At 41.1% G+C, this 26,459-nt stretch overlaps 1 protein-coding gene across 2 annotated transcripts in view; it reads left to right on the forward strand.

The window, feature by feature from the left end:
• appl2 (adaptor protein, phosphotyrosine interaction, PH domain and leucine zipper containing 2) overlaps positions 1 to 26,459 on the forward strand; it is a 118,433-nt gene that overhangs the window by 24,680 nt on the left and 67,294 nt on the right. For both annotated transcript variants that reach the window (XM_059987844.1, XM_059987845.1), the window contains 3 exons: positions 854 to 941; positions 12,146 to 12,187; positions 26,043 to 26,101. In XM_059987844.1, the coding sequence (XP_059843827.1) occupies positions 854 to 941; positions 12,146 to 12,187; positions 26,043 to 26,101 (189 nt within the window). The remainder of the gene's footprint in view (positions 1 to 853; positions 942 to 12,145; positions 12,188 to 26,042; positions 26,102 to 26,459) is intronic.

Raw genomic sequence — 26,459 nt, forward strand, 5'->3', positions numbered from 1 at the left:
GGTTGCCTCACTATAGGAAGGATGTGGAAGCATTGGAAAGGGTACAGAGGAGATTTACCAGGATGCTGCCTGGTTTAGAGAGTATGCATTATGATCTGAGATTAAGGGAGCTAGGGCTTTACTCTCTGGAGAGAAGGAGGATGAGAGGAGACATGATATTAAGAGGAATAGATAGAGTGGACAGCCAGTGCCTCTTCCCCAGGGCACCACTGCTCAGTACAAGAGGACATGGCTTTAAGGTACGGGGTGGAAAGTTCAACAGAGATATTAGAGGAAGGTTTTTTACTCAGAGAGTAGTTGGTGTGTGGGATGCACTGCCTGAGTCAGTGGTGGAGGCAGATACACTAGTGAAATTTAAGAGACTACTAGATAGGTATACGGAGGAATTTAATGTGAAGGGTTATATGGGAGGCAGGGTTTAAGGGTCGGCGCAATATTGTGGGCCAAAGGGCCTGTACTGTGCTGTATTGCCTTCCTTGGGTGTGTCTTGCCTTGTAGGAAATCATGACATGCAAACCCTGCCAGAGCTAAAGTGCTTCTGATTCCATCTGCAATTTCTATCAGAATTGTTTATTGGCTCTTAAACTAACCTTCCGCAGGTTGTACCTGGACTTGTATAGTTCTGGATCACTGGTTGTAAATGCTCAAATCTAGCTCTCAATAGACTGCGAATTTCCTGATTCGTCCATAGCTCTTGCTTTGGGTGACTTTATTTAGCAGGCCATGAGGATTTGGGCCAAGTACCATTTTCTGTGCTGTAGGCTCTGTGATATGTACTGTATATATCATTAGGATAGTCAGTTCATCATTGATTGGTAATAAGTGTAACTGATAAAATTCTTTTTCTTTGCAGCTCAATTCTCTTCATACGGAACTAGCTAAACAAGTTGCTGACACCATGATATTCCCAATGATACAGTTCAGGGAAAGAGATCTTACCGGTAATGTTGAAATCTAGCCATTTCTTACATTGTAGGATTTGCATGAGGATTTATCCATTGAATACTGGAATATTTGCATTGCAGTTATTTTTATTTATTTTGTGATACAGCATGGTAACAGTGCTCACACTGACTAATGCAGTCTTGTGACCAATTAACCCACTAATCTGTACATAGACAATAGGTGCAGGAGTAGGCCATTTGGCCCTTTGAGCCAGCACTGCCGTTCAGTGAGATCATGGCTGATCATCCACAATCAGTACCCCGTTCCTGCCTTCTCCCCATATCCCTTGACTCTGCTATCTTTAAGAGCTCTATCTCACTCTTTCTTGAAAGCATCCAGAGAACTGGCCTCCAGTGCCTTCTGAGGCAGAGCATTCCATAGATCCACAACTCTCTGGGTGAGAAAGTTTTTCCTGAACTCCATTCTAAATGGCCTACCCCTTATTCTTAAACTGTGGCCTCTGGTTCTGGACTCCCCCAACATTGGGAACATGTATCCTGCCTCTAGCATGTCCAAACCCTTAATAATCTTACATGTTTCAATCAGATCCCCTCTCATCCTTCTAAATTCCAGTGTATACAAGCCCAGTCATTCCAATCTTTCAACATATGACAGTTCCGCCATCCCGGGAATCAACCTCGAAAACCTACGCTGCACTCCCTTAATAGCAAGAATGTCCTTCTACATCTTTGAGAAACTTATGCATTCACAGGGAGAATGTATAGTGGTGGAATCGAACCCAGATTGCTGGCTCTGCATAGCATTACATTTTCAGTTGCATACTGTGCTGCCCTAAGATTTATTTGGAAGATGCTTTTATTTATCTGCACTGTAGCAAACCCCATATAACCATTTTAGCTTTTTTTGATTCTTTTCATTTTCTCCAAATCACACGGGCCCCAGTTATGCCTGCTGTTTTGTTGCCTACATGGAGCAATTCATGTTCAAAGGTTTCAAAGAACATTTATTATCAAAGAGTGTATAAATTATACAACCTTGAGATTTGTCTGCTTACGGATGCAGAAATTAAAGGTGTTATTTCCTCTATGAATTCTGGGAAAGCACCAGGTCCAGATGGGTATACAGTGGAATTTTTAAAGTGTTTTTCCTCTACTCTTTCTCCTTGGTTATGCAAGGTTTTTGAAGAAGCAATTAGACTAGGTAAATTGCCACAATCTTTTTACAGAGCTTCCATTTCTTTAATATTGAAAAAAGATAAAGACCCTACTGATTGTGCATCCTATAGACCAATATCCTTATTGAATGTAGATTCCAAGATCTTTTCCAAGTTACTGGCGACCAGGCTGGAGAAGGTATTACCTCAGATTATCTTGGAGGATCAAACTGGTTTTATTAAAAATCGCTATTCTTTTTTCAATATTAGGAGATTATTGAATATTGTTTATACTCCTTCACGCAGCACCTTAGAATGTGTCATTTCATTAGATGCGGAGAAAGCATTCGATAGAGTTGAATGGCCATATTTATTTACTGTGCTTGAGAAGTTTAATTATAGTCCGACATTTATATCCTGGATTAAATTGATATATTGTACTCCAGTAGCCTCAGTTTTTACTAACAATCAAAGATCTCCCTTTTTTCATTTATTTTGGGGTACCAGGCAAGGTTGTCCTCTTAGTCCATTATAATTTGATATTGCTATAGAACCTTTGGCAATTGCTATTAGAGAATCACTTAACATTTTTGGCATTACTCACGGGATGGATATACATAAGTTATCATTATACGCAGTTGACTTGTCATTATATATTTCTGATCCTGAGAAGTCCATTCCTGCAGTTATATCATTGTTGGCTCAGTTTAGTAATTTTTCTGGGTATAAATTGAATCTTAATAAGAGTGAATTGTTCCTCTTAAATAGACAGGTTCCAATTTATGGAAATTTACCTTTTAAATTAGTTTGACTTTTTAATATACTTGGGGATTAAAATTACAAAAAGTCATAAGGAGTTATTCAAGGTTAATTTTTTACCCTTAGTTGATCAGATTAAATGTTTGTTCACTAAATGGTCACCATTGTCTTTATCTCTGATAGGTTGAATTAATGCTATTAAGATGATTATTTTACCCAAGTTCTTATATATATTTCAAGCTGTACCAATTTTTATTCCAAAATCCTTTTTTGACAATGTTGATTCAAAAATTTCCTCATATATATGGCAGAACAAAAATCCTAGATTAGGTAAAATATATTTACAGAAGGCAAGGAAGGAAGGTGGATTGGCATTGCCTAATTTTAGATTTTATTATTGGGCAATTAATATTTGATATTTGAAATATTGGTTAAGGGATTGGGATTTATCTCCTAGCTCTCATTGGGTAAATCTGGAAACTAAATCTGTACAAGGATTTTCATTGGGTTCTATTTTAGGGACCTCTCTTCCCTTTGCTCTTTCTAAATTGCATAAACAAATTGACAATCCGATAGTCAAACACACTTTACGTATATGGTTTCAATTTTGGAAATTTTTTGGGTTGAATCAATTTGTTTTAACTATTCCTATTGTAACCAATTTCTTTTTTCATCCTTTTATTATGGACCAAGCTTATTCAGCTTGGAAGACTAAAGGAATACTACAATTTTCTGATCTAATTTTGGATAATTGTTTTATGTCTTTTGAACAATTATCTAATAAATACAATTTGCCCAGATCTCATTTTTTTAGATATTTACAGATTAGGAATTTCATAAACACTGTACTTCCTACTTGTCCAAATTTTGATTCTTCGGTATTTTGGAGAAATTGTTAGAACTAAATCCTTTTCAGAAAGGTGTAATATCAAATGTTTACAATATAATTATGAAAATACGTTCAGAGGCCTTTTCTAAGATTGAAAATGATTGGGAAAGAGAACTTTACTATCTCTATTGAGAATTGGGATAAAATTCTTCAATTAGTTCATTTATCCTCTATATGTGCTAAACATTCATTGATACAGTTTAAAGTTGTGCACAGGGCTTATATGTCCAAGGATAAATTGGCTCGTTTTTATTCCCATATAAATCCTATATGTGACAGATGTCATTCCGAGATGGCTTCTTTAACTCATATCCATGTCCACTTTTGAAAAAATATTGGAAAGACATGTAATTTGACCCTGTTCCAATTCTATTTGTTTTTCCGGTTTTGATTATTTATATATATATATATATATGTTGAGAGGATCGGAGTTGGGGACACTGATGATTTTGTAATTTTTTTTAATAGATACTATAAACAGCCCATTTTTTTTCTTCTTTCCTTTTTTTTTAGTAGTTAGTGGTTTGTTAGTTTAGTTTTTCTTAGGGTTTAATATTTTTTTTCTTTTTCTCTTTTCTGTTTTTTTTCAACATGAATTACTTCGTTTTTTTTCGTTTATATGACATTTGTATCATTCATGATTTGGGAAGACTTAACTATAATGTACTTATTGCTTGTGTATCCTTTTATGTTCATTTTAATTTTGTAAGTTTGTATTCCCTTTATCTTATGTACTAATCTTATCATGTTGATATTAATAAAAAGATTGAAAAAGAAAGAAAGAGATTTGTCTGCTTACAGGCAAATGCAAAGCAAGAAACCCAAAAGAATTCAAACCCACCAGGGCACAACTCCCCAACTCTTCCTTCGCTATGTCAGTGACGGCATTAAAGCCACTTTTTGCACATGTACTGAACTCAACTTTATTGACTTTGCTACCATCTTGCACCCTGCCCTCAATTTCAATTGGCCAATCTCTGACACCTCTTTATCTTTCTTCATGTGTGTTTCCAGCTCAGGAGCCAGATTATCCAGCCGCATTATTTCAAACCCACTGACTCCTACAGCTGCAGTGACTACATGCAGTCACTTGCAGGGACATCATTCATTTTTCTCAGTTCCTCTATTTCCACTGCATTTGTTGCTGAGATGAGGTCTTCCACTCCGAGACAGCCAAGATGTCCTCTTTCAGGTACTGTTGTTCCCTCACCCCACTACTGTTATTGATAGAGCCTTCACCTGCATCTCCTCTATTTCCTGTACCCCAATCCCCTCTCCAGATACGACAGGGGTAGTGTTCCCCTGTCCTCACCAATTGTCCCTCCACCCTTTGCATTCAGCACAAAATCTTCGCAGCTAAAGTGTGATCCCACCATCAGACACATCCTCCCCTCCCCAATCTTTTCTGCTCTGTGACTCCCAGTTGTACTTTGTACCTTTCCTGTCCATCCACAGACACGTCCCCTTGACCCCACAGGAGATGTAACACACCTCTTCCTTCTCCACCATCCAGGGACCTAAACATCCCTTCCAGGTGATGCATTTTACACATGCAAATACTCAGCCTTTTCAATGTGCCTGGTGCTCCTGATTGTAGTCTCATCTAGATTTGTAAGATGAGATATTGGAATTAACCAGACAAATTACTCCACCAATTAAGAATGGCCATGCACCACCACCCACAGAATCAAAAAGTTTAATCATTTTCTTGTCCGGGTGAGGTTTCCTGTGTTGAGTCAAATTAAGCTGCAGGCTCCACTCCTGGCAGTGCCCTTCCATCAGTTTTAGCTTTGCAACCATTCTCTCCAGATCTCAAAGCCTTTGGTTTCCTGGGGGGTCCTGGTGGGTTATGGGAGTATAGGAGTAATGTCGCTGGACCTTCCTTTAGCCATGAAGCTTGCAAATGTATTAGACCATAAGACATAGGAGCAGAATCAGGCCATTTGTACCATCAAATCTGTTCTGCCACTCAATCATGGCTGATCCTTTCTTTTCCCCCTCCTCAGCCCCACTCCCAGGCTTTCTCCCCTTAACTTTTGATGCTGTGGCCAATCAAGAACTTGTCAATCTCTGCCTTAAATTATACCCAACAACCTGGCCTCCACAGCTGCCTGTGGTAACAATTCCCATAAATTCACCACCCATTGGCTATAGAAATTTCTCTGCATCTTTCTTTTAAATGGACATGTTCAGTTCTGAGGCTGTGCCCTCTTGTCCTAGAGTCCTGCACCATGGGAAACATCCTTTCCACATGTACTCTGTCTAGACTTTTCAACATTCAAAAGGTTTCAATGAGATCCCCAGTCAACCTTCTAAATTCCAGTGAGTACAGGCCCAGAGCCATCAAAAGTTTCTCATATCATAGCCCTTTCATTCCTGGAATTATCCTTGTGAACCTCCTCTGAACCCTCTCCAATGCCAGTTCATCTTTTCTTAGATGAGGAGCCCAAAACTGTTAACAATACAGGGTGAGGTCTCACCAGTGCCTTATAAAGCCTCAGCATTACATCTTTGCTCTTGTAATTTAGATCTCTTGAAATGAATGCTGACATTACATTTGCCTTCCTCACCACTGACGCAACCCGCAAGTCCCAAATCCCTCTGCATCTCAGAATTTTGGATTTTATCCCTGTTTAGAAAATAGTCTGCACATTTATTTCTACCATCAGAGTGCATGACCATGCATTTTCCAACATTGTATTTCATTTGCCACTTTTTTGCACACTACCTGCCCCTCCACCAATCTTTGTATCATCTGCAAACTTCGTATCATCTGCAAAAATAAAGCCATCTATTTCATCATCAAAATTGTTTATATACAGCATAAAATGAAGTCCCAAAACTGACCCCTGTGGAATATCACTAGTCACAGGCAGCCAACCAGAAAAGGATACTTTTATTCCCACTTATTGCCTTCTATCAATCAGCTAATGCTCTAACCACGTTAGTAAGTTTCCTGTAATACCATGGGCACTTGGTAAGCAGCCTCATGTGTGGCGCCTTGTCAAAGGTCTTCTGAAAATCCAGATATGCAACATCCACTGCATCCCCATATCTATCCCATATAATCTCTTCAAAGTATTCCAACAGGTTCGTCAGGCAGGATTTTCCCTGAAGGAAACCATGCTGACTTTGTATTATTTCGTCCTGTGTAACCAAATACTCCATAACCTCATCCTTAACAATCGACTCCAACATCTTCTCAACCACTGAGGTCAGGCTAACTGGTCTATAATTTCCTTTCTGCTGCCTTCCTCCTTTCTTAAAGAGTGGAGTGACATTTGCAATTTTTTAGTCCTGGCACCATGCCAGAGTCTAATAACTTCTGAAAGATAATTTCTAATGCTGCATCTGTATCGCTACCTCTTCCAGAACCCTAGCATGCAGTTCATCTAGTCTGGGTGACGTGCTCCCTCAGATATACCATATAACCATATAACAATTACAGCACAGAAACAGGCCATCTCGGCCCTTCTAGTCCATGCCGAATGTTTACTCTCACCTTACTCTCAGATTTTTCAGCTTTTTGAGCATCTTCTTGCTTGTAATAGTAACTGTACTTATTTCTCTTCCCCCCCACCCTCAGACACTTAGCACACTGCTTGTGACTTCCACAGTGAAGACTGATGCAAAAAACTTTTAGTTCATTTGCTCTCTCTTTGTCGCCCGTTATTATTTCTTCAGCTTCATTTTCTAATGGTCCTATGTGCACTCTCATCTCTCTTTTATTTCTTATATATTTGAAAAAGCTTTTACTATCTGCTTTGATATTATATGCCAGCTTGCTTTCATATTTGTCAATACTTTTAGTTGCTCTCTGTAGGTTTTTAAAGGCTTCCCAATTCTTGCTAACTTTTGCTTTATTATGTCCTCTCTTTTGCTTTTACATTAGCTTTGACTTCATTTGTCAGCCAAAGTTGTACTGTTTTGCCATTTGAATATTTCTTTGTTTTTGGAGTACATCTATGCTGTACTACCTCATTTTTCCCAGAAACTCACACCATTGCTGCTCTGCTGACATCCCTGCCAGCATCTCCTTCCAATTTACTGTGGCCAAACTCCTCTCTCATACCACTAATTTCCCTTGCTCCACTGAAATACTGCTATGTCAGACTTTACTTTCTCACTATCAGATTTCAAGTTGAACTCAATCATATTGTGATCACTGCTTCCTAAGGGTTCTTTTACCTTAAGCTCCCTAATCACCTCTGTTTCGTTACCTAACACTCAGTACTGTATAGCTGGTAGGTAGGTGCTGAACCCCAGGATAGGGAGTTTGTGGAGTGTCGAAGGGATGTATTTTTGGAACAGCTTGTGCTTGAGCCAACCAGGAACGAGGCTATTTTGGACTTGGTGATGTGTAATGAACAGGAATTGATAAGTGATCTTGAAGTAAAGGAGCCATTAGGTAGTAGTGATCATAACATGATAAGTTTTTATCTACAATTTGAGAGGGATAAGGGCAGATCAGAGGTGTCAGTGTTGCAATTAAATAAAGGAGACAACGGAGCCATGAGGGAAGAGCTGGCCAAAGTTAAATGGGCGGATGCCCTGGCAGGAAAGACAGTGAATCAGCAGTGGCAGATATTCTTGGGGATAATACAAAAGATGCAAAAGCAGTTCATTCCAATGAGAAGGAAGGATTCAAAGAGGGGGAAGGGGCCACAGTGGTTGACAAAGGAAGTCAGAGATTGTATAGCATTAAAGAAAAAGAAGTATGACAGGGCTAAGATGAGTGGGAATACAGATGATTGGGAAAGTTTTAAGGAACAGCAGATCTTAACTAAAAAAGCAATACGGAGAGAAAAAATCAGGTATGAGCTCAGTCTAGCCAGGAATATAAAAGGGGATAGCAAAAGCTTTTTTAGCTATGTGAAGAGAAAGAAGATAGTTAAGAACAATGTTGGCCCCTTGAAGAATGAATTGGGAGAAATTGTTATGGGAAGCAGGGAAATGGCAACAGAATTTAATGCGTACTTTAGATCTGTCTTCACCAGGGAGGACACAAGCAATCTCCCAGATGTATGGATGGGCCAGGGTCATAAGATATCAGAGGAATTGAGACAGATTGACGTTAGGAAAGAAACTGTGATGAGTAGACTGGTAGGACTGAAGGCTAATAAATCCCCGGGTCCAGATGGTTTGCATCTGAGGGTTCTAAAAGAGGTGGCTCAGGAAATTGCGGATGCATTGGTAATCATTTTCCAATGTTCCTTAGATTCAGGATCAGTTCCTGAAGCTTGGAGAGTGGCTAATGTTATCCCACTTTTCAAGAAGGGAGGGAAGGAGAAAACGGAGAACTATCGCCCTGTTAGCCTAACGTCAGTCGTGGGGAAGATGCTTGAGTCCATTATTAAGGACGAAATAGTGGCACATCTTGATGGCAGTAATAGGATTAGGCCGAGCCAGCATGGATTTATCAAGGGCAAATCATGCTTGACTAATCTGTTGGAGTTTTTTGAGGGTGTAACAAGGATGTTAGACAAGTGTAAGCCAGTGGATGTAGTGTACCTAGATTTTCAGAAGGCATTCGATAAGGTGCCACATAGGAGATTGGTGAGTAAAATCAGAGCTCATGGCATTGGGGGCAGGGTTTCAACATGGATAGAAAACTGGTTGGCAGATAGAAAGCAAAGGGTAGCAGTGAATGGGTGTTTCTCGGACTGGCTGGAGGTGACTAGTGGGGTACCACAGGGCTCTGTATTGGGACCACAGCTCTTTACGATTTATGTCAACGATTTAGATGAGGGCATTGAAAACTATATCAGCAAGTTTGCTGACGATACTAAACTGGGTGGCAGTGTGACATGCGAAGAGGACATTAGGAGAATACAGGGAGACTTGGATAGGCTGGGTGAGTGGGCAGATACTTGGCAGATGTCATCCAATGTGAATAAATGTGAAGTTATCCAATTTGGAAGCAGGAACAAGAGGGCAGAGTATTGTCTGAACAGTGTAGAGTTAGGTAAGGGAGAAATGCGAAGAGACCTAGGAGTCCTAGTTCATCAGTCAATGAAGGTGAATGAGCAAGTGCAACAGGCAGTGAAGAGGGCAAATGGAATGTTGGCCTTTATTACAAGGGGAATTGAGTACAAGAGCAAGGATGTCCTTTTGCATTTGTACAGGGCCCCGATGAGACCACACCTGGAATATTGTGTACAGTTTTGGTCTCCAGGTTTAAGGAAGGACATTCTGGCAATTGAGGAAGTGCAGCGTAGATTCACTAGGTTGATTCCTGGGATGGCAGGGCTGTCTTACGCAGAGAGATTGGAGAGATTGGGCTTGTACACGCTGGAATTGAGGAGATTGAGAGGGGATCTGATAGAAACGTTTAAGATAATTAAAGGATTTGATAGGATTGAGGCAGGAAATATGTTCCAGATGTTGGGAGAGTCCAATACCAGAGGGCATGGATTGAGAATAAGAGGTCAGTTATTTAAAACAGAGTTGAGGAAGAGCTTCTTCTCCCAGAGAGTTGTGGAGGTGTGGAATGCACTGCCTCGGAAGACGGTGGAGGCCAATTCTCTGGATGCTTTCAAGAAGGAGCTAGATAGATATCTGATGGATAGGGGAATCAAGGGATATGGGGACAAGGCAGGGACTGGGTATTGATAGTGAATGATCAGCCATGATCTCAGAATGGTGGTGCAGACTCGAGGGGCCGAATGGTCTACTTCTGCACCTATTGCAGAAGTCTACTTCTGGTCTACTTCTGCTCTGCCATAAATGGGGCAGAGCAGCCTCATTTTGTAATGACTAGCTATCCAAGACACTTGTGTTTTTAAAAAATAAATTAATTAATTAATCACAGGTGTATAGGAAATATTCCATAATAGTGTAGAACATAGAAGAACATAGAATAGTACAGCACATTACACATTACACCCTCAAACCCTGCCTCCCATATAACCCCCAACCTTAAATTCCTCCATATACCTGTCTAGTAGTCTCTTAAACTTCTTTATAAACTTCTCTTAACTTCACTATAACTGTACAAGCTCGTTCCATTATTAAAGTGTAAAGCTCTTCTTTATCTGAAGCATTGCCGTTGAATTTTATTTTACTAAAGCACAGGCTTACTGATCTGTGTAGACGATAACCTAATCTAGATTTTCATTCACTTGAATTTAATTAAATAAAGTTGCTAGATAATTAAATTTTATTTTCACATTTTACATCTGTTAATTTCAATTATTGTACTTTTTGCACACACAAAAGTGGATTGGGCTGAGATTGTGTTATATGTGTTATGCAGTTTTATCAATGCCTTGTACATTAGTAAGTGAGACGGCAATATAAAATACAGCAGAAATATAATGGGGAGTCTTATAGTGTAGTTATACTTTGAAATGCATTTCTTTATCACCTCGATTCAATTCCAAATGCCGTTTCCTGTAGAGTGTTCGTAGTTAGTAGGATACAGGATTTTAATTTGCCATAATCTTCGAATAGTTCAGAAATAATAATGAAATAAGTTTGCCCTGACCCTTTCTGTGATCTGAAATTATGTGAAATATAAAGGCTTGGTGTACAAATGGAATGTGGAACGCCTCTTTATTCAAGTGTGCACATTTCTCACAAAAAGCTGATGTAGATTGGTATATAATCTGTGATTAATCTTTGATGGTGTTTGCATGATTTATCATTTAATTCCAGGGCCTTTCTTTGTTATAGAGGGTGCTCTGTTTAGCAGCATCTGCAACTTTAGTACCGTTGTGGACATTGAGCTGGTGTAGAACCCTCTAGCTATAGGGATGTTTTAGACTTACTCATGTGCTATCTGATCGGGAGGGAACTCTGAATTGCCAGCCCTGCACTAATGTTCTAATTCACCTTTGTAGGTCTGTTCCTACACTTTAGTATGATGCAAATCATCAATTGTGCATTCTATGACAGTATGAAACCACGTGCATTCCCAGTCTTTGATAAACCAAGCTAAATGACTCAGAGTAAATTTTTGGTTTAATAATTTAAAAGATACGATTGTCTCTTTTTGTGTGTCTGTGAAGAGGAGTTATAATGCATAATACATCATGAAAACTATACTGACAGACTGAACTGAAATAAGTAGATAATTAACCATCCTGGATTAATTATCCTCTCCTGGTGTAAACTCACTCCTTTCTGTTACTGAATTCCTTCATTTCTAATGTTGATTGGTCCAGGATTAGCATTGTATTGTTGGAAACTGAAAAGGATTAAACAATTATTTGGCAGTTCATCCTCTCACTTAACTTGCACTTGGAATAATTAATTTCCATTAATTTGTTAAGAAAGTTGTGTAAACAGGCATTTTATAAATAGTATTAAATCAGTCGGAATCAGCCAGATTGCATTTGGACCAAACTGTAACGCTGATTATGATTTTATTTGGTTTCTCTGTTTCTGACTTTTATTTCGTACCCTACATTGAGCATTTCTGTTTTTATTATTTGCAGAAGTAAGCACTTTAAAAGATTTGTTTCTACTTGCTAGTAATGGTATGTATATATATTTTTTCATTTCCAGTTTTAATTGTTTACCCTATTTTTGGGAACTGGTTCATTGCTCTAGAACATGACTGCTGACTGCATACCTTGCTTTAGTGGCAAAGACTGCCATGTTGCTACGTATAGAACTTTCCAGTCCTTAAGGAGATGATTCTCATTCTGTCAGTTTCAGGCAGATTTTAAGTGTCATTTGTTTTTTGCTATTTCCGTATCTACGTTGTCAAAATTAGTTGAGGACTGCTAATCATTATATTCCATAAAGCTATCCCTGCAAATCCAATCCTTTTCATGTAATATGGAACTATATCTCTTCATAGAGTTTTAAATCTAATCTCTACAAGAAACTGTGTTCACATTTTTAAATGATAGCTAATACACCATCTTCAATTTTTCTGCAGGCATACTTAGCAAATTTATAGAACAGTAACTTTAAACAGGATCAATGGACAACAGATTGCAAATGCAAATAAATAGCAATAAATAATGAGCATGAAATAACAAGATAAGGAGTCCTTAAAGTGAGACCATCAGTTGTGGGAACCCCAGAAGTAGAAAAAGTATAGTTATCCCCTTCTGTTCAACAGCCTGATGGTTGAAGGGTAGTAACTGTTCTTGAACCTGATGGGTGTGAGTCCTGAGGCTCTTGTATCTTCTACCTGATGGCAGCAGTGAGAAAAGAGCATGGTGAGAAACTTAGAAGATAGATGTTGCTTTTCTACGACAATGTTTCATGTAGATGTAATTAAGCCAGAGGTTGATAGATTCTTGATTGTCAGGACATGAAAGGTTAACGGAAGAAGGCAGGAGATTGGGGCTGAGAGGGAAAATGGATCAGCCATGATGAAATGGCAGAGCATGGGCCAAATGGCCTAATTCTTCTGCTATATCTTAGCATCTGAAACATTCGTCTCTTTGCTAATGAGTTGATGCAAGGATATTCGAAAGGTGGAGATTTCCTTCTCTCACTGGGATGTGTAAGCGGAGAGCTGGGGCACTTTCAATGCAATGAGGACATTTTATTTACTTATGTGGAGTTAGTGTGGAACAGGTCCTCCGGCCCAACAAGCCGCACTGCCCAGCAACCCACTGAATCACAGGACAACTTAAAGTAACCAATTGACCTACTAACTGGTATATCTTTGGAATGTGGGAGGAAACCGGAGCACCCAGAGGAAACCAACATGCTCACAGGGAGAACGTACAGACTGCATCAGACTTGATCTCTGAACTCTGAAGCATCGAGCTGTAATAACATCAGCTTACTGCTACGTTACGGTGATGCCCCATTTTCCACTTTGCAATACCTAAGACACCTTTTCCAAATGTTCATTTTCTCAAAGTATCTGTGCATATTTTAACTATTTATTAAAATAACTTGAATTTACATAAACTACAATGAATGCCTCAAAATTTTGATGTTTGATTAATTATTTTCCATTTTCTGTCTTACCGATGTTCACTCAGTTCCTGCTGTTTACTATTCAGCAAGTTGGAAGATTATTTTAACACTTACACTTTTTCCATATTTCTCTAACTCTGGTAACCACTCCCTTCTGTTTTCCTTCTCCTCCTCTTTGTTTTCCTTTACTCCTGACTCTACCTCAGTCTTTCTCTTCCACCATGCTCATGACCTGTCCATCACCTTCCTCTGGTTCCCCATCTCCTTCCCTTAATACCATGGTGTGCTGTCCTTCCCAATGAGCTTCCTTTCCCCACCGATTACCTCTAGCCTCTCACATACCCTTTTTACCCTCCTGCCTCTGCCCTCCCCCTTCTCCTGGTCTCACTGATCACCTGCTTGCTTCTGCTCCTCCCCTGCCCCCACTTTACTCTGGCCTTTGCCCCTTTCCTTTCCTGTCCTGAAACGTAGACTCCTTAATGGATGCTGCCTGACCTGAGGAGCTCCCCCAGTATTTTGTGTGTTGCTCAAGATTTCCAGTACCTGCAGAATCTCTTGTGTCTTCCACAAAGAAAATTAGGGAGCATGAAAGGTGTGAGAAATTGTCACATCTCTCAATGATGTGAGATTGAGAGGAACAAAGGAGGTAAGGGATGACTTATCAGACAACAGCACAAGCACAGATCCATTTTTGAAAGTCCTTTCTCTGAGGTCATTAGTAACTGGGTGCTGATTGAGGCATTGGGGCTCCAATTGCTGAAGACACAGTACCTACTGTGGAAATAGTTGGTGTTACGAGTCCAATTTGAGAGGAGAGTTGAGCTTGGAAGGAGTGCACATTGGATTTTAGAGAAGAGAAAATGGGGCTTCATGATGTATGTAAGAACTAACTGGAATTTCATGTGTGAGACACTTAGGAGCAGTAACTAGAAACTATACAGAATTTCTTGAGTTGTAGTGTTTATGTTCTGAGTAAACCAATGAAACTTTTAATGGTATAAACAGTGGTGCAAAATGTTTGTGAATCCTTTAGAATTTTCTCTATTTCTGCATATATATGACCTTAAATGTGATCAGATCTTCATGTAAGTCCTAAAACTAGATAAAGAGAACCCAATTAAATAAATAACACAAAAAATTAAGCTTTTTCATTTATTTGTTGAGAAAAATGATACACTGTTCTACGTATTTGGTGAAAAATGTGAACCTTTGCTTTCAGTAACCGGTGAGACCCTCTTGTACAGCAATACAGGTAATGGCTGATCAGTCCTGCACATCAGCTTGGAGGAATTTTAGGCCAATCCTCCTTACAAAACTGCTTCAACTGCATGTTGGTGGGCTTCCTTGCATGAACTGCTTGCTTCAGGTTCTTCCACAGCATTTCTATAGGATTAAGATCAGGACTTTGACTTGGCAGTTCCAAAACATGAAATTTCTTCTGCTTTAACCATTCTTTGATAGACTGACTTGTGTGTTTAAGGTAGTTTGTTGCTGCATGACCCACTTTCTCTTGAGCTTCAGTTCACGGATGGATTCTCTGACATTTTCCTGTGGAATTTGCTGGTACAATTCAGAATTCATAGTTCCATCTATGATAGCAAGCCGTCCTGGTCCCAAGGCAGCAAAGCAGGCCCAATCCATGACACTGCCACCACCATGTTTCACAGATGGGATGAGGTTCTTATGCTGGAATGCAGTGTTTGCTTTTCACCAAACCAAAACTCATTTAAACCAAAAAGTTGTATTTTGGACTTCTTTGTGACCTCCTGGAATGTTACACGCCTTGTTCTTGGAGTGATTTCTGTTGGTCGACCTCTCCTAGGGAGAGTAACAATGGTGTTGAATTTCCTCCATTTCTACACCATCTGCCTGACTGTGGATTAGTGGAGCCCAAATCTTTAGAAATGGTTTTGTAACCTTTTCCAGCCTGGTGAGCATCAACAGCTTTTTTTCTGAGGTCCTCAGAAATCTCCTTTGATCGAGGCATGGCACACTTCCTAAACCCTGTGTGGTGAAGATCAGACTTTGATACTGAAGACCCAGGTTTATGTTCTTTAAATAGGGCAGGGGCTCCCATACCCGCACTCACACGTAATTGTCATCCCATTGATCAAAACACCTGACTCTAATTTCCCTTTAAATGAACTGATAATCCTAGAGGTTCACATACTTTTTTCAACAAATACATGTAATGGATCATTTTTCTGAACAAGTATAATGTTTTTGGGTTATCTAGTGTTAGGACTTGCATGAAGATCTAATCATATTTTGGGTTACATTTATGTAGAAATAGAGAAAATTCTACAGGGTTCACAAACTTTCGAGCACAACTGTATATAAGGGCGTACCTATCCTTTGGCTCACCAGAAACCAGCATTCCCCTCTAAGCTAGTCCCACTTACACTAATTGAACCCTCTAACTATTTCCTATCCATGCACCTGTCCAATTAGTAGAAGGAGGCTATTGTGACCAATCCTATATGTTGACACCACTTCACTGCATTAATTCCATATTCTCTACTGTCTGAAAAACTATTGATCTTTGTCATGAATATCCCAGCGGTTGAGCCTATACAGCCCTCCTAGCTAGAGAATTCTGAAGTTTCATCTCCTTCAGGGTATAGAAAGTGCGTGTGCGGTTCTGGTCATTTACCTGTGGGAAGATATCTATAAGCTTGAAAAATTACAGAGAAAGTTTACAAGAACTTGAGGACCTGAGTTTTGGGAAAGGATGAATGTATTAGAACTTTATTTCCTCGAGTGCAGGAGAACAAGGAGAGATCTTATGGAGGTGTACAAAGTTTACATGGTTTAATTAGTTTGAGCTAGGAGAAGTTTAATTAGTTACATGGATGAGAGAGGTACAGAGGGCTATGGTCTGGGTGCAGGTAGATGAGACTAGGCAGAAGACTAGGTTGGTATAGATTAGATGACCCAAAGGGCCTGTTTCTGTGCTATAGTACTCTATGACTCTAAATTACTTCTCCCCTCATCCTGGTTGGCTCTTTGGGGCTGTGACTCTTGGTTCTAGACACTGCAGCTGTCAAACATTAAGAATTACGTGTACTTCCATGTGACGCTCATTCTTTCATTCCACTGAGAGCAGAAACCCATTCTTCTCATACAATTCCATCATTCAGGAACCAAACTGGTGAACCCTCAGTACACACTGTCCATTCCAAGTGTCTCCTTCAAGACCAGACCTCAACACTGTCTCCCAGATGCAGAATTATCTGCTCTCTATATAATGGGAGTAAGATATCTTTACTCCTGTGCTCAAATGTTTTTGCAGCAGATGCCTCCCTACTGTTTGCATTTCGTATCTACATCCACATTCACTGATTCAGCTAGGTCCCTCTGGATGCCAGCATCTTTCCTTCTCTCACTGTTTAAAAATCTACCCCCTTTTCTCTCTTATCCTAGATTTTCCCAACATATCTTTCATTTGCCACATACTTACCTTAACCTGTCTACATTTGGTAGTCTCTCTGCATCATTCTCACAATCCACGATGTATCATAAGAAAATCTGGTTCCCTTGTTCAAACAGCAAATGTAGACTGTGAATGGATGGGGTCCAAGCCACCGGCCTCTGGGCCGTCCACTGGTCACTGCTCCCTATGTGAAAATAACTTATTTATTCCCTGTCTTTATTTTATCTGTATTGGACTATGACACTATTAGCCCCAATACCATGTGCTCTAACTTTGGTTAATAATCTCTCAGGGCAAAGAAGCTCTTGGGTTCCAGCAACCATAATAGTATTAGCTTTAAAAATGTAATAGAGAAGGATAGGATAGGTTAGGTTCCTAAACTCAAGCAAGGCTAATTTTGGAGGAACTAAGCAGGATCTAGAAGAGGTTGATTAGGAGAGCCAGTTTTTGAAGTGAAGGAAAAAAATGGCAAATGGGAAGCTTTTAAAACTATCTAGAGGCAGCAGGTTCCTATTAGGGTGAAGACCAAACCTGGCAAGTTTAGTGAACCCTGGCTGATGAGAGATATTAAGCTGTGGTCAAGAAAAGAAAAGAAGAATGCATTGGATTTAGGAGGTCAGGGACAAGCAAATCCCTTGATGGCTATAAGATAATCAAGAATACACATGGAAGGGATTTCAGGAGGGCAAAGAGAAGGTATGAAATGGGTCTAGCAAGCACGGTTAAGGAATATCCCAAAAGGTTTTATACTATATTAAGAGTAAAAGGGTAGCTAGGGAGAAAGTATATTTCGCTTTAGATCAATAGGGCTGCCTATGTCTCAAGCAGGTGGGTAGGATTTTAGTGTTATGAGTCTGAGGAGAGAAAGGCTCCAGGATCAAAAATGCTGGTGTCGACAGACAGGCACATCTTTAGCAGGGAAGCCCCTTTTTTTCTGAAATGATTTCCTTGTTATTCAAATAACAAGCCATGGGTAACAAAGGACATTAAGGCCATCGTGAACACTAAAAAGAGAAATAGAAATGGGGAGGAGCTGAGGACAGTACAGAGGGACCCGAAAGCCAAGATCAGGGAGGCTACAGACAGGTATAGGACGAAGCTTGAGTGGATCCTCCAGCAGAACGACATGATCTGGAGTGGGATGAGGACCATCACTGGGTTCTGGCAAACTAGCAACAGAGGAACTGAAGGCAGTGTGGACAGGGCCAACAAACATAACCTGTTCTTCAACAGATTTGACAGTGTGGCCCCTACCCATCCCCCACATGATTCATCTGTTGTCGGCCCCCAACCAACACATACTCCACTCTCTTTTCCTACCCCTCTTCACAGCCCTCCACCCTGCTCTCATGACTACACCCCTCCCACACCTGATATCACCACGGTGGGCTTCACAGCTGAACAGGTGAGAAGACAGCTGAAACGTCTCCACCCAAGTAAGGCTGCAGGCCCGGATGGTGTCAGCCCCAGGGTGCTCAAAGCCTGTGCCCCCAGCTATGTGGGGTACTTCACCATGTCTTCAACCTGAGCCTGAGTCTCCAGAGGGTTCCTGTGCTGTGGAAGACGTCCTGCCTTGTCCCTGTACCAAAGACGCTATGCCCCAGTGGCTCCAATGACTACAGACCAGTGGCATTGACCTCCCACATCATGAAGACCCTGGAGAGACTTGTTCTGGAGCAGCTCCAGCCTATGGTTAGGCCACACTTAAACCCCCTCCAGTTCGCCTACCAGCCCCGACTAGGAGTTGAGGATGCCATCGTCTGTCTGTTGAACCGTGTCTACGCTCATCTGGACAAGCTGGCAAGCACTGTGAGGGTCATGTTTTTTGACTTCACCAGTGTGTTCAACACCATCTACCCTGCTCTGCTGGGTGAGAAGCTGACAGAGATGCAGGTGGATGCTTCCCTGGTGTCATGGATTATTGATTACCTGACTGGCAGACCACAGTTTGTGCGCTTGCAACACTGTGTGTCAGACAGAGTGGTCAGCAGCACTGGGGATGCAAAGGGGAATGGCCTGTCTCCCTTTCTCTTCACTATCTACCCCTCTGACTTCAGCTACTGCACAGAGTCTTGCCATCTTCAGATGTTTTCTGATGACTGCCATAGTTAGATGCATCAACAAGGGAGATGAGGCTGAGTACAGGGCTACAGTGGGAAACTTTGTCACATGGTGTGAGCAGAATCATCTGCAGCTTAATGTGAAAAAGACTAAGGAGCTGGTGGTGGACCTGAGGAGGGCCATGGCACCGGTGACTCCTGTTTCCATCCAAAGGGTCAGTGGGGACATGGTGGAGGATTACAAGTATCTGGGGATACGAATTGACAATAAACTGGACTGGTCAAAGAACACTGAGGCTGGCTACAAGAAGGGTCAGAGCCGTCTCTATTTCCTGAGAAGACTGAGGTCCTTTAACATCTGCCAGATGATGCTGAGGATGTTCTACGAGTGTATGGTGGCCAGTGCTATCATGTTTGCTGTTGTGTGCTGGGGCAGCAGGCTGAGGGTAGCAGACACCAACAGAATCAACAAACTCATTTGCAAGGCCAGTGATGTTGTTGGAGTGGAACTGGACTCTCTGACAGTGGTGTGTGAAAAGAGGATGCTGTCCAAGTTGCATGCCATCTTGGACAATGTCTCCCATCCACTCCATAATGTACTGGTTAGGCACAGGAGTACATTCAGCCAGAGAGTCATTCCACCAAGATGCAACGCTAAGCGTCATAGGAAATCATTCCTGCCTGTGGCCATCAAACTTTACAACTCCTCCCTCGGAGTGTCAGACACCATGAGTCAATAGGCTGGTCCTGGGCTTATTTCCACTTGTCATAATTTACTTATTATTATTTAATTATTTCTTGTTTTATTTTGCTATTTCACTGTGATAATTGATCACTTTGTATGTGACCATTTTGTTATATCTCCCTGAGAAATACTGACTTCCCAGCCTTAGAAATGAACATAGAACAATACAGCACAGTACAGGCTCTTCGGCCCACAATGTTGTGTCGACCCTTAAATCCTGTGTCCCATATAACACTCCACCTTAAATTCCTCCATATACCTGTCTAGTAGTCTCTTAAATTTCACTAGTGTATCTGCCTCTACCACTGACAGGGAGTGCATTCCACACACCAACCACTCTTTGAGTAAAAAAAACCTTCCTCTAATATCCCCCTTGAACTGCCCACTCCTTACCTTAAAGCCGTGTCCTCTTGTATTGAGCAGTGGTGCCCTGGGGAAGAGGCGCTGGCTGTCCATTCTATCTATTCCTCTTAATATCTTGTATACCTCTGTCATGTCTCCTCTCATCCTCCTTCTCTCCAGAGAGTAAAGCCCTAGCTCCCTTAATCTCAGATCATTATGCATACTCTATAAACCAGGCAGTATCCTGGTAAATCTCCTCTGTACCCTTTCCAATGCTTCTACATCCTTCCTATAGTGAGGCAACCAGAACTGGACACATTACTCCAAGTGTGGCCTAACCAGAGTTTTATAGAGCTGCATCATTACCCCGTGACTCTTAAACTCTATCCCTCGATTTATGAAAACTAACACTCCATAAGCTTTCTTAACTACCCTATCTACCAGAAAAAGAGAGGAGGTCCTGAAGGAAGATTACTGGGAGCTAGGAAGAAAATTAAAAAACTGGACCTCCAGAGTAATAATCTCAGGATTACTGCCTGAGCTACGCGCTAATGATTGTAAGAATAGCAGAATTAAGCAGATGAATGTGTGGCTAAGTAACTGGTGCAGGAGGCAGGGCTTCAAATTCTTTGATCACTGGGATCTATTTTGGGGAAGGCATGACTTATACAGAAACGATGGGTTACACCTGAACTCAAAGGGTACTAATATCCTGGTGGGATTGTTTAATATAGCTGTTAGGGAGGGTTTAAACTGAGTTGGCAAGGGGAAGGAAACCAGGGTGTTAGGGTCGAGGAAGAGGAAAATAGAAATAAGTCAAGGAAGTCTTGCTGTTCAGGAGGATTTAAACTAATGTAGGGGAATGGGAACAAGTGCAGAGAGACAGAGGGGTGTAAAATGAGGGTAGAAGCAAAAAATAGTAAGGTGAAAAGTAAAAGTGGCAGGCAGGCAAATCCAGGGCAAAAATCAAAAAGGGCTACTTTTCAACATAATTGTATAAGGGCTAAGAGTGTTGTAAAAACAAGCCTGAAGGCTTTGTGTGTCAGTGCGAGGAGCAGTCGTAACAAGGTGGATAAATTGAATGTGCAGATAGTTATTAATGAATATGATATAGTTGGGATCACAGAGACATGGCCCCAGGGTGACCAAGGATGGGAGCTCAACATCCAGGGATATTCAATATTCAGGTGGGGTAGCCTTGCTGGTTAGAGAGGAGATTAACGCAATAGAAAGGAAGGACATTAGCCTGGAGGATGTGGAATTGATATGGGTAGAGCTGCATAACTCCAAGAGGCAGAAAACGCTGGTGGGAGTTGTGTACAGGCCACCTAACAGTAGTAATGAGGTAGGGGATGGCATTAAACAGGAAATTAGAAATGCGTGCAATAAAGGAACTGCAGTTATAATGGGTGACCTCAATCTATATATAGAGTGGGTGAACCAAATTGGTAAGGGTGCTGAGGAAGAGGATTTCTTGGAATGTATGCGGGATGGTTTTCTGAACCAACATGTTGAGGAACCAACTAGAGGGCAGGCCATTCTAGACTGGGTATTGAGCAATGAGGAAGGGTTAGTTACCAATCTTGTCGTGCAAGGCCCCTTGGGTAAGAGTGACCATAATATGGTGGAATTCTTCATTAAGATGGAGAGTGACATAGTTGATTCAGAAACAAAGGTTCTGAACTTAAAGAAGGGTAACTTTGAAGGTATGAGACGTGAATTAGCTAAGATAGACTGGTAAATGATACTTAAAGGTTGACGGTGGATATGCAATGGCAAGCATTTAAAGATAGCATGGATGAACTACAACAATTGTTCATCCCAGTTTGGCAAAAGAATAAACCAGGGAAAGTAGTGCACCCGTGGCTGACAAGGGAAATTAGGGATAGTATCAAGTCCAAAGAAGAAACATACAAATTAGCCAGAAAAAGCGGCACACCTGAGGACTGGGAGAAATTCAGAGTCCAGCAGAGGAGGACAAAGGGCTTAATTAGGAAAGGGAAAAATGATTATGAGATAAAGACAAATGTAGATCCCTTACAGTCAGAAACAGGTGAATTGATCATGGGGAACAAGGACATGGCAGACCAATTGAATAACTACTTTGGTTCTGTCTTCACTAAGGAGGACATAAATAATCTTCCGGAAATAGTAGGTCTAGTGAGATGGAGGAACTGAGGGAAATACATGTTAGTAGGGAAGTGGTGTTAGGTAAATTGAAGGGATTAGAGGCAGATAAATCCCCAGGGCCAGATGGTCTGCATTCCAGAGTGCTTAAGGAAGTAGCCCAAGAAATAGTGGATGCATTAGTGATAATTTTTCAAAACTCTTTAGATTCTGGATTAGTTCCTGAGGATTGGAGGGTGGCTAATGTAACCCCATTTTTAAAAAAAGGAGGGAGAGAGAAATCGGGGAATTATAGACCAGTTAGCCTGACATCGGTGGTGGGGAAAATGCTAGAGTCAGTTATCAAAGATGTGATAACAGCACATTTGGAAAGCGGTGAAATCATCAGACAAAGTCAGCATGGATTTGTGAAAGGAAAATCATGTCTGACGAATCTTATAGAATTTTTTGAGGATGTAACTAGTAGAGTGGATAGGGGAGAACCAGTGGATGTGGTATATTTGGATTTTCAAAAGGCTTTTGACAAGGTCCCACACAGGAGATTAGTGTGCAAACTTAAAGGAGGTATGGTATTGATGTGGATAGAGAATTGGTTGGCAGACAGGAAGCAAAGAGTGGGAGTAAACGGGACCTTTTCAGAATGGCAGGCAGTGACTAATGGGGTACAGCAAGGCTCAGTGCTGGGACCCCGGTTGTTTACAATATATATTAATGATTTAGAAGAGGGAATTAAATGCAGCATCTCCAAGTTTGCGGATGACACGAAGCTGGGCGGCGGTGTTAACTGTGAGGAGGATGCTAAGAGGATGCAGGGTGACTTGGATAGGTTAGGTGAGTGGGCAAATTCATGGCAGATGCAATTTAATGTGGATAAATGTGACGTTATCCACTTTGGTGGCAAGAACAGGAAAAGAGATTATTATCTAAATGGTGGCCGATTAGGAAAAGGGGAGGTGCAACGAGACCTGGGTGTCATTGTACACCAATCATAGTAAGTGGGCATGCAGGTACAGCAGGCGGTGTAAAAGGCAAATGGTATGTTGGCATTCATAGCAAGAGGATTCAAGTATAGGAGCAGGGAGGTTCTACTGCAGTTGTACAAGGCCTTGGTGAGACCACACCTAGAGTATTGTGTGCAGTTTTGGTCCCCTAATCTGAGGGAAGACATTCTTGCCATAGAGGGAGTACAAAGAAGGTTCACCAGATTGATTCCTGGGATGGCAGGACTTTCATATGAAGAAAGACTGGATCAACTGGGCTTATACTCACTGGAATTTAGAAGATTGAGGGGGGATCTTATTGAAATGTATAAAACTCTAAAGGGATTGGACAACTTAGATGCAGGAAGATTGTTCCCGATGTTGGGGAAGTCCAGAACGAGGGGTCACAGTTAGACCGAGATGAGGAGAAACTTCACACAGAGAGTGGTGAATCTGTGGAATTCTCTGCCACAAGAAACAGTTGAGGCCAGTTCATTGGCTATGTTTAAGATGGAGTTAGATATGGCCCTTGTGGCTAAAGGGATCAGAGGGTATGGAGAGCAGGCAGGTACAGGGTTCTGAGTTGGATGATCAGCCATGATCATACTGAATGGCGGTGCAGGCTTGAAGGGCCAAATGGCCTACTCCTGCACCTATTTTCTATGTTTCTATGTTTACCTGCGAGGGCACTTTCAGGGCTCTGTGGACATGTACCCCCCGATCCTCCATGCTCCCAAGTATCCTGCCATTTACTTTATACTCTCGCTTGGAGTTTGTTTCATCCAAAGTGTACCTTGAACTCCATCTGCCACTTCTGAGCCCATTTCTGCATCCTATCAATGTCTCAATGAAGATTAATATCATGTGATTTGGCAGTGTTCCAACTTACTGTTATAACCCAGCAATTTATTTAATGAAAGCAATTGCTGACAGAGGGCCATGAGTGGCTAGACCAGGGTGTTTAACTCAAACATTCAGATATTAGAGTCAGTGAGATTGATCAGTCTCACATGGCAGAAAAATGCCTACAACCTTGCAGCAGACAGAACATCCATCCTACTGGTCTCCCAAAATGCTTATTCATATGTGTGGCTGTACTTTAGTAACCAGGGAGGACCTGTTTATTGAGTACACAGAAGGCCAAGTCAGTGTTCCTTACACAGGGTTGTGCTTCTTGTCAGGGTAACAAGGAGGATAAAGCTCAGTCTCTGTCTGTTTTTATCCATAGAACCATAGAACATTACAGCACAGAAACAGGCCTTTTGGCCCTTCTTGGCTGGTCCGAACCACTTTTCTGCCTAGTACCACTGAGATACACCTGGCCCATATCCCTCCATACACCTCTCATCCATGTACCTGTCTAAGGTTTTCTTAAATGTTAAAAATGAGCCTGCATTTACAACTTCATCTGGCAGCTTATTCCACACTCCCACCAGTCTCTGTGTGAAGAAGCCCCCCACAATGTTCCCTTTAAACTTATCCCCCTTAACCCATGTTTTTTTTTCTTCCCTAGCCTCAGTGGAAAAAGCCTGCTTGCATTCACTCTATCTATACCCGTCATAACTTTATATACCTCTATCAAGTCTCCTCTCATTCTTCTACGCTCCAGGGAATAAAGTCCTAACCTATTCAACCTTTCTCTGTAACTTAGTTTCTCAAGTCCCGGCAACATCCTTGTAAACCTTCTCTGCACTCTTTCAACCTTATTAATATCCTTCCTGTAATTTGGTGACCAAAAGTTTTCATACTTTTTTCATACATCCCTGCCTCAAAGTTTTCATAGGGGATAGAAGAATGGCATTTTGGTTCTTCGCTAAGCTGGGAAAAGCTATACAGTATTATTGTCACATGTACCAAGATCCAGTGAAAAGCTTGCCTTGTGTTCTCTTCATACAGATCAAAGCACTGCATAGTAGATTGAGTTAGAATAAGGTATAATAATAACAGGATGCAACAGCTACTGAAAAAGTGCAGTGCAGATAATAAGCTGCAAGATCATTAATGAGGTAAATTGTGAAGTAATAGCTCTTATTGCACTAAGGAGCTATTTACTAGTCTAAAATCAGTAGGGTAGGAGCTGTCCTTGAGCTTGTTGGACGTGTTTTCAGGCTTTTGTATCTTCTGCCCAATGGGAAAGGGGAGAAGAGAGAATGTCACTGATGGGTGGGCTCTTCGATAATGCCAGCTGCTGTACTGTGGCAGGAAGAAATATACACAGAATCCATAGAGAGGAGGCTGATTTCCACGATGTATTTAGCTGTGTCCACAACTTTGAAGTTTTTTATGTCATGTGCAGAGCAGTTGCCATACTAAGCCATTACGAATCAAAACATCGTCACTAATAAAAGATAAAATTGCACATGGGCTAGAGTTAATAACACACAGGCAGAGAGTGCTGGAGAATGGAGCAGATGAGTCTGTAATTGTTGGGAGGACAGTCCAGCAGCATTGAACATTTTACTACTGGTGGTACAATCCTGAACTGTTGAATCCAGTGCATTCTGACTCTTAACATGCAGCTGCCTTGTATTTCCATCTGCTTTAAAGTTAACAGCTGACTATTAATTTGGGGAATATTAAGCTTTCCACCTTCACATTGTATTAAAACACACAAAATGCTGGAGGAACTCAGCAGGCCAGGCAGCATCTGTGGAAAAAAGTAGTCAATGTTTTAGGCCAAAATGCTTCGGCAGGACATTGTAATAGTTGGTTTTAAATGGTCCATACCCAAAATAACATGCTGGTATCTATTTTCTGTAGAACATGACATGGCCATGGCCAAGTACAGCAAGTTACCCAAGAGAAGAGAAAATGAAAAGGTAAAAGGGGTACTCGAATGGGTTAGATAAGACTTTGGCAGCTATGTCTTGACTGAGTACCTACTGGGGGCTGGAACTTGTAGTCCAAGTTGTTTTACTGTTTCTACCCCCTAACTTTTACGTACTTTTTAAGAGTGTTAGGCATTTTCAAAGTTCAAGTAAATTTGAAATCAAAGTACATATGTCACCATAGATTATTTTGGATCTGTGCCTGTCAGTTCTTTGCATTCTTCTCATTCTTCTTCACATTTCACCTTTCCACCAGATTATTTTGGATCTGTGCCTGTCAGTTCTTTGCATTCTTCTCATTCTTCTTCACATTTCACCTTTCCACCTGTTTATTGCTAGACTCCTGGTG

This window comes from Hypanus sabinus, chromosome 13, assembly GCF_030144855.1.
Source record: "Hypanus sabinus isolate sHypSab1 chromosome 13, sHypSab1.hap1, whole genome shotgun sequence".
Lineage (NCBI taxonomy): Eukaryota > Metazoa > Chordata > Chondrichthyes > Myliobatiformes > Dasyatidae > Hypanus > Hypanus sabinus.